This window comes from Kogia breviceps, chromosome 2 (genome assembly GCF_026419965.1).
Source record: "Kogia breviceps isolate mKogBre1 chromosome 2, mKogBre1 haplotype 1, whole genome shotgun sequence".
Classification (NCBI taxonomy): domain Eukaryota; kingdom Metazoa; phylum Chordata; class Mammalia; order Artiodactyla; family Physeteridae; genus Kogia; species Kogia breviceps.
In genome coordinates, this window is record NC_081311.1 from 31,207,492 (window position 1) to 31,224,118 (window position 16,627).

At 41.2% G+C, this 16,627-nt stretch overlaps 1 protein-coding gene across 12 annotated transcripts in view; it reads right to left on the reverse strand.

Annotated features, from left to right (window-relative positions):
* Nucleotides 1-1,091: 1,091 nt before the first annotated feature.
* LCOR (ligand dependent nuclear receptor corepressor) overlaps nucleotides 1,092-16,627 on the reverse strand; it is a 131,016-nt gene continuing 115,480 nt past the window's right edge. For all 12 annotated transcript variants that reach the window (XM_059054417.2, XM_067024925.1, XM_067024931.1 and 9 more), the window contains one exon: nucleotides 1,092-9,980. In XM_059054417.2, coding sequence (XP_058910400.1) covers nucleotides 5,657-9,980 — 4,324 coding nt within the window. In that variant the 3' untranslated portion in view covers nucleotides 1,092-5,656. The remainder of the gene's footprint in view (nucleotides 9,981-16,627) is intronic.

Genomic DNA, 16,627 nt, shown 5'->3' on the forward strand with positions numbered 1-16,627 from the left:
GGGAAGGAGGTCAGACTTTCGTGTCTTCCAATCCGTCCACTGTAGAATATACAGCAGTTTGTTCTGACATTTCAAGGGATGAACTATATTGAAGCCTGTCTCAAAATTCTTCCCATAATTCTGCTTGTATTAAATACAATCATCTTTTTATTTTCTCTTTCTCCCTGAAAAGGACTTGGGAGCAAGCCTGGGGTAGCGTATTTACTGCTGGGATGTGAGGATTGCTTGCTGATGCCTTACATAGACATGATTTCATACTCAGAAAAATTTCCAATATTTCAGTGGATACCGAGCCATAAGAAGATACAAATTCATAGTTAAGAATTCAAAATGGGGGCTTCCCTGGTGGCGCCGTGGTTGAGAGTCCGCCTGCCAATGCAGGCGACACGGGTTCGTGCCCTGGTCTGGGAAGATCCCACATGCCACGGAGCAGCTGGGCCTGTGAGCCATGGCCGCTGAGCCTGTGCTCCGCAACGGGAGAGACCACAACTGTGAGAGGCCCGCGTACTGCAAAAAAACAAAAACAAAAACAAAAACAAAACAATTCAAAATGATAATTATCTGTTTCAAAACAAACGGAACAGTCACTGTTTTAGAGCCACTGAGAAACAGATCCTTGAGTTTTGGGGGAGGGGGAAGACAAAATCTTGGCAGTTGACAGGATTTAATCTAATCATCCATAACTTCTCAGTCACACTCAGGTTATAATAGGCTCCAATTTTCTATTAGTCTTTCTAAAGCACTTCAAGCCTCTATCTTTCAGTTGTTGGCGTGCCTTTAATAAAATTATTATTATTATTATTATTATTATTATTATTATTTTGCAGTACGCGGGCCTCTCACTGTTGTGGCCTCTCCTGCTGCACAGCACAGGCTCCGGATGCGCAGGCTCAGCGGCCATGGCTCACGGGCCCAGCCGCTCCGTGGCATGTGGGATCTCCCCAGACCAGGGCACGAACCTGTGTCCCCTGCATCGGCTGGTGGACTCTCAACCACTGTGCCACCAGGGAAGCCCCTAATAAAATTATTTTGAAAGAAGAGTAGGTGACTGAAAAAAGTATCAGTGCCAATACATTTTTTATTTTCCTAGAAGCTGGCCAAAAATATTACATAATAAACAATGTCTTGGGTTTATGATTGGACTTTGTTTCCTCTGTGAAAAGGCTTTTCCATATCTAAATGTAAGGTTCAGAAAACTGAACATCCACCTAAAGTTGTCTCAACTAATTTTGAAAGAAAAAATTTGGCTTACTTTAGTAATAAACAAGAAATGAAGCCAGAGTCAGGTCTATGATAAAAACTGAATGAAAGGAGAGGCCCAGGCCACATCATGTTAGAACTCTGAATTCCTAGTTGCTCATGGATTCTGACTCTAGAGGTTAAGGTGGCCTCGATTTGGCCACTGTGATGGGTGATTCTAACAGGATGTGAGGCTAAGGTAGCTCAAGTTTCAGGAGATGGTATCTGATGTGCTGTGGCAATATAATGTGTCTTTTTTGTAGCAAGAAAAAATAAAGGCATGTAAAAAGAACAAAATTGAGGTAAGATGAGGAAGGAGGAGAAAAGAAGACAGGAGAAAAGGCAGAAGAAAGGAGAAGATAAACCAGGGAAGCTTTTTTTTTTTCCCGAAAAAAGATTCTTTTCTCAAGCATGGGTCAGCAAACTTTTTCTTAAAGGTCCAGGGAGTAAATATTTTAGGCTTTTGTGGGTCATGTGGTCTCTGTTGCAGATGCCCAACTCTGCTGGAAAGCAGCCAGAGACAATACATAAACAAATGGGAGTGGCTATGTTCCAAAAAACTTTTATTTACAAAAGAATGACCAGCCCACAGTTTGCAGACCTGTGAAAGATCATCTGTTGGCCAAATGAGACCCTGCATGGGCTGACCTAAAACCAAAAGGAGTGGGTGTGGCAACTTGGGCCAGCACCCTGGGAAACTCCAGCCTAGTCCCAGGGGGCAGTGACAAGACGCCAGACTCACTGAGGGTGACACTACAGCATCTCCAGCTTGCCTCACATAGCCTGTTGCCCTTTCCTACTTGGCTCTTAGGTCCACTGATTGATCAACAGGCAAATTGCCCACAGATGATGGTGACAGTTTCAGTCATCACTACAGAATTCATCACAAGGGAGAAAAGAGTCCAAACTTCAATTCAAAATGACCGTCTTGAAGTGATGTTTTACTGAGGACCTATCTGAACAGTGAGAAATTCACCTGCACAGTATGTGATGCGTAGAGGATCCTATTAAAAGCACCACCTTTGTGAAAGGATGACTAACGCCTATCTATACTATGCAGGAACAATGATGCACGAAACCCACAGCCTAAGATTATTTTTAAAATAAGGCTTGTGTAGAAGTCTAATGAAGTACAGACACAACAGAATTGGCCTCCCTAAGGGAGCTAAGGGACTAGCAACCGCAGGTTAACAGACATTAATAACATTTGTATATAAGAAGCCTCAAGAGCAGAACAAAGGTTCATGGCCTTCCCGCTGTGCTGCAAGATTGCTACACGGCTGAGGAAGTGCTAGGGGTGAGGCTCTGGACCCCAACTGAGGGTATAGTCTCCATGCAGTCCTCCCAAACCCAGGGAGCCTCAGGGGATAGAAAATGGGAGATAGAAATGGGTCTCCTGAAGAGGGCCTACCTCTGGGGAGCTATGGTAGAGCTTCAGTGATTGCGTCCCAGGTGTCTTCCAGCTCCTCCAGAAGCTCAGAGGAAATACCAATGTTCTCTGGTCATCAACATCAGCTCCAACAGTCACTTCACTGAGTACAGGCCCAGGAGGAGAATTCCTTTCAAATCTGGGATCCAGAAGGTGGGACAGACTGCCTTTGCATCGAGTGGCAAGCCACACTGTGACAATGGCTACAGGAAGGAGGTCTTTGCAAGAGAGGGAAAACAAGGGGAGACTTGAGACAAAACCAAGGCTTGGAGGTGTCTGGGAGACAGGTTTGCCAGCATCTGTTGTAAGTGTGAAAGGGCTTCCAGAATCAGCCCTCAAGTTTGCTTTATTTCTTTCTTCTATTAGTAAAGTTAACTGAATCAGCAAAAATGAGATTCAACAAATATAAAAATAATCCTAAACTTTTAAGTGTCTTAATTATGTAGAATCCCAGTCTACTTAACTGTGGTCTACTACAAAGTGTAAGTTGATTTTAAAGATGATCCATTGCATTGTTAGGTGTATAAAATAAATACATAAACATTGATACCTTATCTCCAATGCTGCCTAGAATGGGAGAGAAGGCTATTATCTTGAAGTAAGCTTTTAAAAATGAAAAAGAACTTAGAAAAGTAATGGAATGAATTATAAACCGGCAACTGGAAAAGTACCACCCACTTACAGCCTCACATCCCTAACCTAATTCAAGCACCCTTACAAGGTAGTCTATATGCAGCTAAGGGGGCACTTTGAACGTATGTACAGGGATCAGCACACCTGACCTGGGCAAACCTCGACCGTTTAAGTCACCGCAAAAACAATATCCAGTGACGACTATATGAAAAGATTTTTAAAAACTTTAAAACCACTTTTATAGACTAAATGAACCTACTTAAAACAGGTTAATGCTTCTGTGCAACTTAATGCTGAGAAAGGTTGCCAACATACACACTCAGCAGTTTCATTAATATAGGTAGCTCCTGAATGGCCAAAGTCAAAGATATTAAAAAGAAAAAAAAAAAAAGACTCATGGGATAGAGGAGACACTAGGAAAAAAAATCAAGGCTTCATGGAAGATAGTAAACTTCACTATCTATAAAATTCAACACAATTTTCAATTTCCCATGAATCAAATGCTTTTCTCCAGTCCTATCCAATCAGAAGTTTTCATTATATACAGCAAAACTTTAACAGAATGGGTAGAAAACCTGTTTTATGATTTGAATGAACTAATGCATGAATAAAGGTACATCTGGGTTAATCCAAACAGATCTGAAGCAATATGAATGGAAACATTTTTAATAAAAAGGAGAGAGTAGCAGCTATCCATACAAGCCTATTCTGGGGAGAGAGCGTGTTAGAGAAGCTGGCTGAGGCTTCAGCAACCAAGCCTTACTGGTAGAGTGGCCCAATGGAGATGTCGAGTACACACTATGTTATAATGGAGCAATGTTATAGGCACCAAGGTAAAGCCAATGTACCCATCTTAAGCCTCAAACAACATCAGTTACAAATATTGCAGCTTGCACTTTTGAGTCATGAAACAGAGCCTGACATGACAGAGGCCAGTGTAACACTGCAAGTATTAACTGCTAGTATGGTGCTAACCAATCAGAAAGGGCACCTACTACTCTAACCATGTACATTTCACATTGGAATACCAGCTGAACATTAGCTCCTGGTACAGGGGTGTGTATGGGCACACTATGAGATGTTGGTGCTACTTTCTCCAACTGCAAGGTTGCTCTGATCTTTATACAATTCTGTGTTGTTTACACCTCTCTGAGTCTGGTGCCATAGTGATTTAGGGGATACTCATGGAGACCCTAGGCTACATTTAAGTCATCTGGCATATGCTAATTACTCAGCTCATGAACACCCTATCACACTGCATGGAGAAGAAAGAATTTTACTGTAAAACTGGGATTGGGAGACATTTGTGGCTTATAACCACATGCAAATGCACCCAAACATACACACACATGTCTTAAACTTTTCTATTACTGAAAATAACATTTTGGCTTTCTTTGACTATGGAAGTACTCAGGGCAAGGAAAAAATCAGAACGGTCACTCTTATCCTAATTGTCAAATTACGGCTATAAGACGGAAAAAAGATCCTAGTTTTTTGGGGTTTTTTTTCCCCCAAATAGGGTGAAAACCTCATTAGTGTGCTAGCAATCCTGCAAGGCCAAAAATGAAAAGGATGATAAGAATCAGTAATGCAAATAATTTGGGGGATGCGAATAACTTTTAGAGCCCATAAATCAATATTAACACCTTGTGACACACCTCTTGTCCCATGGGCACATAATTTAGAATACATTTCTTCAAATGACAAAAGATCAGAGATGAGTGACCAACAATGAATATGAATTTTTAAAACGGGGAAACAGAAATATTAATCTTTTATAATAATTATAAATTCCCTCTGCATTCTCCACATACCATAAAAATGATTTGGTTTAGCTTTCAAATATCATTTAAACAAACAAGACAGAGGGAAGTTCACTGCTGGGGTTTGCAACGAGGAGCATCTGTTCATGTACAGATACTGCAGGGTGGCTGCTGAAAAGCTACTTTTATGTGCATGATGGTGGTCTTCTCGGCTACAGTACAAGTGCTTGTGCATCAAGTATAAAATACAAGCCTTTAATCACATAGATCAGCTTTTTAGCTTTTGTAAATTTAAAAACAAAAAGGATAAATAAGGCACTGTACTTTTAAAACTAAAACTGCTTGGTTCCAAGTTTAAAACCCAAGGAACAACCAGAATATAATATATAACTTCCCTTACTCAGCCTCAGAGAAAGACTCTGCAAGTTCCCTTCTCCATCTGAGACGCAATTTCTGACATCTTAAATTGTGGTGTTCTCCATTAACTGCAGATTTGAAAGGCTTGATAAGCTTATAAAAGCAGATTTAGTTAATGCAAAATAAAGGGTTACTTCTATAGAACAGTTTTAACTCTTGAATACTGCCCTTCCAATCACTTTGTATCCATCCGCCTCCGTTTGCTGTGGGAAGAGTCCAGCTTTGCCTTCAGCTTTCGCTTTCTCTGGGCTGCACTGTTCTCTGGGGTTTTCGTCGAGGGTCTGGCCCGAGTCTTTCCACTGCTCTGCTTCCTATTTGCGGCTTTCTGTGGCCTTGAAGAGGACTCACCTGCCCCTTTTTGCTTTGCAGGTTTTGTCACCATCTCCGAGGGGGAGGGCTGGGTAGGTCTTTTGTTTGTATTCTCTTTTTCTTTCCTGGAGGGAGGGCAGCTCTTCCCAGGTGACTTTTTAGGGATCTTCACTTTCTTCTCTTTCAAAGTCGTCTTTTTGGGCAGTTGGCTGATTCTGTCCCTTGCAGCTGGCTTCTTGGCTGCGGGGGTTCTGGTGGATCCATCAACGTGCTTTTCTTTGCTGGCCTTCATCGCAGCTCCCCTGTCCTTCCTGTCCTGAGTGCTGCCGCTTTCTGTCCTCTTGCGTTTATTCTGAACTTCTGCTTTCGGCGAGGTTTCAGACATCTGCTTCCCTTTCCTTCCCTTCATTCCATCGGTACTCTTGGGCTTAACAGGAAACCCATCTGCACCAACTTGCAGGGCAAGCTTGGGGGACATCAGAGGGTTGATGCATACACTCTTACAACTCTGTTTACTTTCCACAGCCGGACCAAATGGGCTTTCCACTTTCTCGCTCTTGATCAAACGCTGCTGGGCTCTGAGCTTTCCTCGAATGTTGGAATATTTTCTAAGGATCCGGGTACTGGCAGGGGTAGGTGAGTTTGTGGGAGGATGGCTATTTCTACCTTCCTTGACCTCCTCTATGCTGTCTTCAGGATTGGGGCTGAGGATAACGTCACTGTCATCCTCTGGCTCCACTTGGTCAGGATCCTCTCGAAATTTAGCCCAGAGCTTCTGTGTTTTCCAATTGTTCCTAGCAGGAGTAGCTCCGGGAAATTTCTTCAAGTGTTTTTTCAAGCGTTCAGCCTGCAGTGAACTGGGGTACAGGCTGGAAGGAGAGTACTTCTGAAGAGGATGCTTGACAGGTGGGATGTCTCCTGGAAGACGAGTATTGAGCTTCTTCACAATTACCAGAGACCGGGTTTCAGTTGTCTCTAAGAACCACTTGCAAACATTAGATAATTTAAAGTTTGTCATAAACAGCATCTGAACAGGAGAAAACTTTTGAACCTCCAGTGAACCCCGACATTTCCGTGACCTTTTCTTGCTTTTCCAAATTTCCTTCAGCTTATCTGACTTATTCCTTGCTCTTGGTGTTGGCTGGGCTTCTTTCTCCAGCTGGATCCAGCCCTTCTGAACCTTCATGTACTGGGCATTGAAGTTGGCGATGAGTTCTTGGTTCTCCTCCTCAGCACACCATTCTACAAACTTCGGCTGGTCGTCTACCATTGTGTCCACATCATCCTCGCCTAAGGGATCTCCACTCTCTGAAGTTTCATTTTCCTTTGGGGTTGTGTTTCCTTGTGCTGCTTCCTTTTCGGAAGTCACTTTTATAGTATCCAAGGAGTCCAGAGAATGAGCATGTCTTAGGTTGTAGGTTGAGGAGGTCAGTCTTGTAAGCCTTGGGACCCATTTTGGGGGCCCAGCAGCGTCATCACTTCTACTACTTGACAATCCAGTTGCGCTAGATAGCACGTCACTATCATCATCTTTATGCGGGCTGTCTGCACTATCTACATCATTTACAACCTCTTCCGTCTCTTGTGCAGGAATAGGTCCTGGCTTCTCTTTTGATTGTTCTGGGAACGTACAAGGAATGCTTTTAGAGGGGTCTTGAGTACCGTTCTCACCTAATTTAGACTGAACATAGATTTCCAGTTTCTCTCCAGGCAGGGTCTGGACAACTGTGGCTAAGGGATCACTGCCGGGGAAAATACCTTCTTCTTCCCTCTTGACTTCTTTTGCTAGCATGTTTTTAAAAGTCTGCCTGGTGATCATTCCACCTCCTTCGCCCTCCGGCTCAGCATCTTTCTCAGAGGGGATTTCATTGACATTTGGGTTTTCAGTGTCCTCCAGAGCTTTTGTATGGAAACCTTCAGTCAGGAAGCTCTCAGGGGCTGTCCCACCAGGATACCCTTCTTTTTTAGAACGTTTTGCACCAGGATTTTTAGAAACCTTGGTCTCAGCACAAGCAGAGGAAGAATCTGAACTTTGATTTCTTAGGCACCTATCAGCAGAGGAAGAATCTGAAAGTTGACTCCTTAGGCACCTATCAGAGGCTTCGGGGAATTTTTTACCTTTTTTCTTCTTGTCCAAATTCTCTTCAGGTGAGTCAATGTTTTGATCACACACATCTTTTTCTGTAGGATGTTTTACATCACCATCCTCTCCCTCGAATTTTCCTGTACCACCTGGTGCCTCACTTTCCTCAATTTCACTGGGGTTTTCATTAGTCAAAGTGCTGCTTTCCTTCAAGAGTGGGTCAGTAGCTAACTCCTGAGTGTCTTCGGTCTCAGCCTCAGTACTGATGCTTTGGTCTTCCTCAGCCTTTCCCAGGCTCGTGGGAGGCTCCAAGCCCACTGGGGGACTTTGATTTTCTGAGCACAGAGGACCTTCCTCTCTGCTTACTGTCTCAGGAGGGGAACAAGGCCTAGGAACAACATCTTCACTGCCTCCTTCAGAAAGGCTCTCTGTGGAGGGAAGCAGGGGACAGTCTTGGGGTACACTCATCTCCTTTGTATCTAGCAGTTCAACTGGCTGTTGGTCTCGTCCAGGGGAAGATATCCCACTTCCTGTGGGAGCTGAGACCGCGGAGCTGCCTTCTGGAAGATCCTCTTCAGGAAGGTGAGCAGGGAGAGGCCACACTGGGTTGGAGGCTGCTGTTTCCTTTGATCTAGAGGAGCTGCTTGGGTTTGTGTTATTTGTCACAGGGCAAACCTCAGGCTCTTGAGATTCCTTTTCAGATGATGCATCTCTGTCTCCTTCCTTGAGGGAGGTTATTTCTTTACTAGGTTCTTCAGGGTTGTCTTCTCTGGGATGCTGCACATCTGTTGTAGGCTGAGGTGATGAAATGATAAGGGTCTGCTTGGGGGTGACCACTGCCTCTGAGGCCAGGGTTGAGCAGCTTGCTTTTTCTTGGGAGTGTAAACTCCTGGCCAGTGTGCGAACAGTTGGCAGCTCACAACAATCACCATTGAAAAAGTATCCTCGAGTACTCTTCCTGGCTGTTTTCCGAGAGGATAATATCGATCGTTGATTCTCAAAGTGGCATTCTGTTATTGGCTGGCTGATATAAACGACATCACATTGGTTATCATAATCGTTTATCCTCAGCCCTGATGCCCTTTTACTTTTCCGAGCTGTCTTAATGGAGGTTGAAAGCATCTTGGTTCGTGAATGTCCATTAGATGCTTTGTGTACAGGTGGCATGGGGCTGGGGGCTAACCAACCGTCTTTGGAATGATCAAACTGGCTCTTATCACTAGGCTGTAAATGGTAACCCATCTTATTTCTTCCTAATGAGTGAAGATGGTTCTCTTGCTTTGGCCTTGAATCTTGTTCACTTGCCTCTAAGTCCTGGCGTAAAGGTGTTTTTGAGCTACACTGTAAAGCATTCTCTTTGTCAGCAGTTCTAGGTGAATTCCCCATAAACCCTGAGTCCCAAGCCTCTTCTGATAAAGCTTTGAATGAATTTCTTTGAGAAACAATACAGCTGTTGCTCTCCTCACTATTCTCAGTTGCCACTTTTACTGCAATTAGATTTTCTACTAAAGCTGAACTCTGCACGTGGTCTTTACCATCCTTGCATATTTTCACATCTGTGTCTTGCTCCTGTCCAGTGGTTTGCCCCTCCAAACTCTTAGAGATGTGGTGGAAGTTTACTGAGGAAGAATTAGATGCAGTGAGGTATCCCAGAGTGGAACTATCCATTGAATTAGGTTTAGTGGTTGGAAGTTCAGAGGAATCTTTTTGGACAACAGTCAAAGTATTCTCTCTTCCATCTACAGAGTTTGTCTCGGGAGGAGGCTCCTTTAGGGCCTGTTCTGTCAAGTGTTGAGGGCTGTGAGAGCCTGATGAGTCTATGAACAACTCTACAGAAGTAGAAGACTTCAAATTGAGACACATAGCATCCTTTTCCTTATGTTTGGTGCCGAGCTGGGCACAGCCAGCATTGCAGGTGGAGCCATCCATTGTTCCAGAATCCGAAGGTCGCAGGTCCTCGATGCCTGGCTGAGATTCAGTGTACAGATCGTTCAGAACACGAATGAACTGCTTCTGATGATGAGTGCACAGTTTGACCATAAACTTCTCCAGTGGGGACTTCGACTGATTGTTAGAATCTACTGCTATTGCCTCTGCTGAGTTCTCACTAGACAGACAAAAAGAAAGAAGAAATTAGTATGGTTATTTTCCAAAGAACCATTTTTACATTACGAAATTCATCAATGTTACTCATGTTGTACAGAGAATTGACACTCTGGCCAAAGCTGGTTCTAAGTGTCCATATGCTTTTTATTCAATAAATGAGGAGCATTTACTTCATTAAAATATAAGGCCAGCACTGTTATATTCTCAACTTTTAGTGACAACAACTTTCATACTTTTAAAGTGGTTATTCACAAATAATTTTTATCTTATAGAGAAGAAATATCATTGAAAAGAATTTTTTCTTCAAAAATTAAGATTTTGGCCCCATTATTAACTTCAGTTGGTCAACATACACTTTCGTTTTAGGCCTGAGTATTCCTGTTAAATAATCACTGGCTCATAGATCCACAACACTTGTAATACAGTGTGTCTGAAAAAAATTCAGACACACTATATTACAAGTCTTGGTTTAGCAATACTTAGAGAAATTACAGTTTTAAATGGTTTCTCAGCTTGACCAACTGGCTGGACTCTATAATTCTGCAAACAGTGATGCAGGAATCCTCCTAACCCTTTGGGGCATGGAGGAATAGAGATCAATAATTTCACATTTCAGATACACTGAAAGATGAATGACAAGCAATTCCCAACTCCCAGCCTCTAAATGAGGACACAGATGTGAAATTACATTGTAAACCATAAGGCCCTGTCAATGCAAGATAGTAGTATTGTCGCTTCTCAAGCCCCACCTATTACATTCTCCTAGACCTTCAATAAACGTTTTACAGTAATCCACAGGAAGCCAATTCTACGTTCAAGAACACTTTTCAACCATTTCCGTAAATTATCTAGGACAACTCAGAGTTTAATCAGGATAGTGGGGAAGGCAGAAAAAGGATGATACTAGATTGAGGACAGGCTAAAGGCAATTTCTGCCTAGATAGCCAAGTGTTTTCAAGAGCTGTTTTGTATTTCTGGATGTCGGGATTTTTACTAAGCCCATGCAGTTGGTGTGTCCCAGTTTTCTGGAGTTTTATACAATTTCTCAATCTCTCTCTCTCTCCTGCCTAATTCCTTAGGAGACTATTATCTGACTTTTTATGTAACACAGCACAGCCAAAGGCAGCTTAATAAATGTGTGCTGAACTGACGTTGTTTGATAATATCTTCCAGCTAATTATTTTTTCTTCAATCTTTGACTTTATCTCCCAGTCATGAAGTGCCTTTATTGGAAGGTGTACCCTAGCCAGCCTACATCGGCCTCCTACCTCCCTACCCTCTTCTGGCCTCTGAAGCAGTGTGGTTTGAGTGGAAAGAGCACAGATTGTGGAATATGAAAAACCTGTATTCTTCTTGTAGCTCTGACATTTACTAGCTATAGGATCTCAGGCAAATTACTTAACCTCTCTGAACCTTCGTTTCCTTATCTGTAAGCTGGAACTGAGTATCAATATTTCAAAGGATTGTTGTGAGATATTAGATTACACAAAGCACAAAGCACAAAAGAGCAGGTGCTCAATTTTACTTTCTCTGTTCCTGACTCATACAGATTTTTAAGACCAAGTGGTGAATAAAGCTGAAACATGTCTAAATACAAAACAAAATAACACCAAGAAACTATTAATCCAATCTGTTACTTAAACTGTTTTGCAAGAAAAAAAGGTTACACTGTGTTTTTATTTTCACAACTAGCAAGAGAGCAGTTTTCTTTAGTGATGCCATGGGTATCTGAAAAGGTCTAGACTACAGATTAGAAAAACTAGAAGTGTCTTAGAAAATGCCTACACCTCAATGTGAAACTGATCACTGAATTGTGAATAAACCAAGAAAAAAGATTATTATAGAAGCATTATAACAGATGCATGGGTATGTTGAACATGTACATGCTGGCTATGGGGCCAAAATCTAACAAAGAGACGGAAAGACCAAGAGCAACTGGAAAAAAACCTCACTGAACAGGATACTTATGATATGTATATTTTTCTGTCTGTATACTGTTCTTCAGTAAAAAGTTTTAGAAAGGAAATATCTGGAAGGTCAACAGGAAGAAGCTCCTCCCTTCCTTTAGAGCGGGGGAGACACCAGTGACACTCTTGGGTGAGTGACTGCAGAGTCATTTCCAACTCTCGGACTCAATGAGATATACGTGGGAACTTAACAAACTCCTCCTGCAGCTGCAGACTTTGTAGCTCACAGGGAAGTCAGGAGGTCCCTGCTGTACCCCTTCCAGAAGGTACCTTGTGTCCATGTCCATCATGTGTTACTAACAGCATAATATGTGTCACAGGATATAGTACTGGGAGACAGTAGAGAGTAGTCTACCCTTTACAGTTGTGTGACCTTGGCCAAAACACTGAACCATTTTGGGTCTTAGTGGAGCACCTGCCCCATCTACCACTTAGGATTGCTGTGAAAGAAAACCTACAAAGTTTACACAAATACCAGTTACCGTTACTGTCAGCCAATCACATTAAACATGCTTCAATAAGAATAACTCAGAGATCACGAATGTATATTAATACTTTTTACAATCCCCCAAAGAGGATTTTCTAGATAATGAAAGTTTACCCTTCAAGTACCAAACATTTAAAAATTTTAAGTATTTTTGATGGAAGTTTAAAAAAAATTATATCCTCCTCTGAATATGATTTATTCTTTCTTAATGACTCAGAGTCATTACCATGTACACTATTATTGAAGCTTGGCTATTAGTTTTATTATACTGAACTGAAATATATTGATAGTTTTGGGGGCTACTCAATTAAGTAAATCTGCTGCCTAAATACAAAGAAGTCACAGTGGCAGTCTGTATTTTATTAAAAATCTGTCTGCATTTTATTAAAAATTTTTCTTCTTATTGGCCTCCAAATAGCAGCTGTGTTTAGGAGTCCCACTTTCACCTTTAGCTGAGTACTTTTGCTCACTAGCTGAGAAACCAAATCTCAAGTGCTAGACTGGTACTTTGAGTGAAAGTAAACAAGCTCTGAATGAAGGCCTGAGGAAGAGTTTTGTGAGTAAACCACATGGATCTTCTGACAACAACTTCAACTGCTCAGAGCCCTTTATTTCTGTTTTTGGTTCTTGGATGTGTTCCTGATATTTCTGAGATAGGTGGCTACAAATAAGTGAGATATTACTGCCTTTTCAATGCATCAAATACACTCTAAGTATATTTTAGCAATACAAGAAAAGAGAAAAAAGGTTGACAAAGATCTATGAGAAGGATTAAGAAATGTCATGGCATCTTATTGTAGAAAAGACTAAAGAGAGAAATAAATGGTTCTCCCCAACTCAAGAAGTGCACTCTTGTGAAAATGTTCTGGACACTGCTTCATGGCTGTGAAGCCATGGCTGTGCTCTGGAAGCAGGCTTTGGTGTCTGAAGTTAACAACATGCCTTGAGATTCATGAAATCAAGGTGTGTGCCCAACAAAAGTACGAGAGCTCTGAAGAAAAACTGAGGAAGCACTTTCTTCTCAAGCAATGCTCACAGAGAGTAAAAAACTGAATAATGATTAATCTTTGGATGATACCTAACTTCCTTTATGGTTATGAAATTTGGATTTGCTGCTGTCCCACGTTTCAATAATTTAATAGTGATTTAATATTTTAGTCACCCCCAAACTAATGTAAGGTCTTCCAAAGGGCCATGCAATCAGCTCTGAAGCAATGATTGTGACAATATGGCTAGTCCCCAAGGACAAAACAGTCAACCAACCACCAGTAGGTATTATCTATTTCACAGCATCATGGCAAGGGGAAGTGGTGTCTTCACAATTAAGGCATACTGAAGAAACATTGTTAGTACCACTGAACTCTAACCTGGAACAATGCAGTACAGCATTTGGAGGCTGAAAAACAGCATCACAGAGGCGGACACAGACTACACCAACCTTAAAACGCATTTATAGCAGTGGTTTGGGGAAGCTTAGGAGATGAGAAGATTAAAACTGAAAATGGCAACCTTGTTTGAGAGAAAGAGAAATCAACAAAGGGTCATTTTGTGTGTATTTTCCCGGTAAAAAGGATCAGGGACAATGTACTGGTGAACCACAGGTCACCAGAGCAAGCAATAGGGTGCCCTTTATCAGTTACATCCTTGGCCACCTCAAAACTATCAACCTGGAGTGACTGTATCATCTCCTGAAATCCTAAGCTATAGTGGTTTGTAAAATTCTTTGACAATGATCAGGAGTTTTGTATATTTACCCTATAATTTGTATATTTTACTGACTTAATTTGTCTTGTGTTTGTCTTAGCTTTCCAAGTAGATGTAAGCTACTTGAGTGTAGGTAGGGGCCACATTTCATGTTTTTCTGTTTCCTCTTAGCAAAAAAGAGGGGGAGGGAAAGGGAGCATCAATGATGCTTCCTGAGTTTGCTTCTTGGATTTTCTTCCTAGGTAGCACCATTTACTGAGGTAGGAACACAGGCAACAAAGCTGGCAGCTGGTGATTGTTGGGGTATAAGTATCTGAAGAGTTCTGTACACATTGAGTTGAAATTTTTATAGGATGCTGAATCTGAGATATCTAGTAGGCAACTGGACACACAGGTATGATCCCACTAGTAGCTTCACATGAATATGAGAACCTTCACATTAATACTAACCTTTGTCCAAGTGTCATTAAATGGGTCCTGTTATAATAGCTAACTTTATAACGATAGTAATAAAATTACTTTTGACTATACTTCTAAATTACCCAGCTTCCTACCTTATTTGATTTTCTCTGGAAGTTTTTTCAGTAAGACCTATGTTTAGATGAATTTTAATTTCGTATCATTCAACTACTTAATTTTAAAAATTAACATCAACTTTTTAAAAGTTTCATTCTATTACTCTTTTTTCATGTTTTAAGAAAATGGGTGCTAGCCAGCTTTGCCTGAGTTTTAAACAGCTGGTCTTTACTTTGGCTTCTAGTTATTAAATTCTTCCCATAGCCTTAGGCCTTTAATAGAGCCTAAATACAACATTTGTCCTGATTTACTCTCAGACAGTAAGCAGGGAAACCAAAGAGGGATGAGTTTCTGTCCTACAGACTAATCACTCCTGCAGACCACACTCAGGTCAACTCGACCTGAGAAGCACTATGTTTTATTTTTAGTTCAGTGATTATAGTTGGCATCACATCTGACTATATTAGATTTTTACAAGAACGGTAATTCATCACAGATTTTGAAATCACTTGTTTGAGTTCACTTTTCTTCCGCTCAGTAACAGGACACTCTCTAATAGTTCAAGTCAATTGTTTATCAGTCTGAAATACTTCACCACCACCACTGAAGAGCAGTAAAAGCTTAGGGACTGGTAAATGGGAGAAAGGGCTATAGAAGAAGGAAACTACCTGGATTAGTTCTGTTTCTCTCCTTGGTGAAAAGTGGCCTATATGACCTTGACCGATTTGTCTTTCTATCCCCAATTCAATGCCTAATTCTTAAGGGTGTGGTAAAAGGATAAGATAATATTCATAAAAAACTTTGAAAGGCACAGTTTAAGAATGATGTGTTGTTTCACAACCCTATCTTTAATGATTTACTCAATGATGTTTTTCTAGATTAGAGGTTAGACATAGCTGAACTCGCCTACTTTGTCAATACCGCCGCAATACTTAAATCTCCAAAGGAAAGCATTCCTGTGGTTAATATAAATGGTGGATGGTCAATGCCTATGTTCTCTTAGGGTAAAAGATCAAATAGAGAAGAGATGTGGTAGAGAGCTGAAATGACAATTTTAAGAGTCTACAATGTGGGACTGATGGATTCAGGTAGTCTCTCAGTATCTGCTCTGTAACTACCAATCATCAATGCAACATCATTGATGACCAAAATATATTCTTTTTGACTGAAAAAGATCAACAGAGAGAGTGAATGATGTTTGGATGAGAGCTAATCTTAGAAGGAGGAAAGGATAATCCCAGGAAAACAGAAGCGGAGAGAAAGCTTGAGACAATACTTTAGACAGAGTGGACCAAATAGTTGAGTTGTAAATTAATTTAGCTTGATTCTCTTTAAATACAGGAAAACATAAAAATGCATTGTTAGTCCTGCTTAAAGGCAGTAAGAGTTGTAATTTTTGCCAGATAATAATCTGAAATTATGTTCCCTAATTCCTTACTTCTGGTCCTTTAAGCACAGAAAATATAAGTATGTTCAAGGGCCTGGATAAGTCTGCTGACAAGTCCTCACTCTTCACTGGGAAATGCATCTACCCTGCTATTTCACATCTCTGTATCTTTCATACCTGGATACAGGAATACTCTAAGGGCTATGACAAAACTGTGAGTGTGTGTGTAGTGGAGAGGATGAGCATGGGGTACTGAGGTTTTTCTTCACTGTCTAAAAGGCCATGTATAGTTGTACGTGTAAACTACTGAACAATCAAGTTTTCTTTCCCTAGAACTGAACTAGGAGAAACAGTAAAAGGGTAGGCAAAGGTGACACAGAAAAGTGAGAAATAAAGTTCTTAAGATCACAGAATAGAAAGTGGCCTCTTAAAATCAGGCAGCTCAATACCTGATTTCCAGGTGGTTGAAATGCTAATTATCTAAATTTGGATTTAGATAGAATTTAGATGGATTTAGACAGAAAAAGATTTCAAAGTTGGGGTTAAGGAGAGATCAGAATTGTGGGTGATGGTGTGTTGGGGGTGGG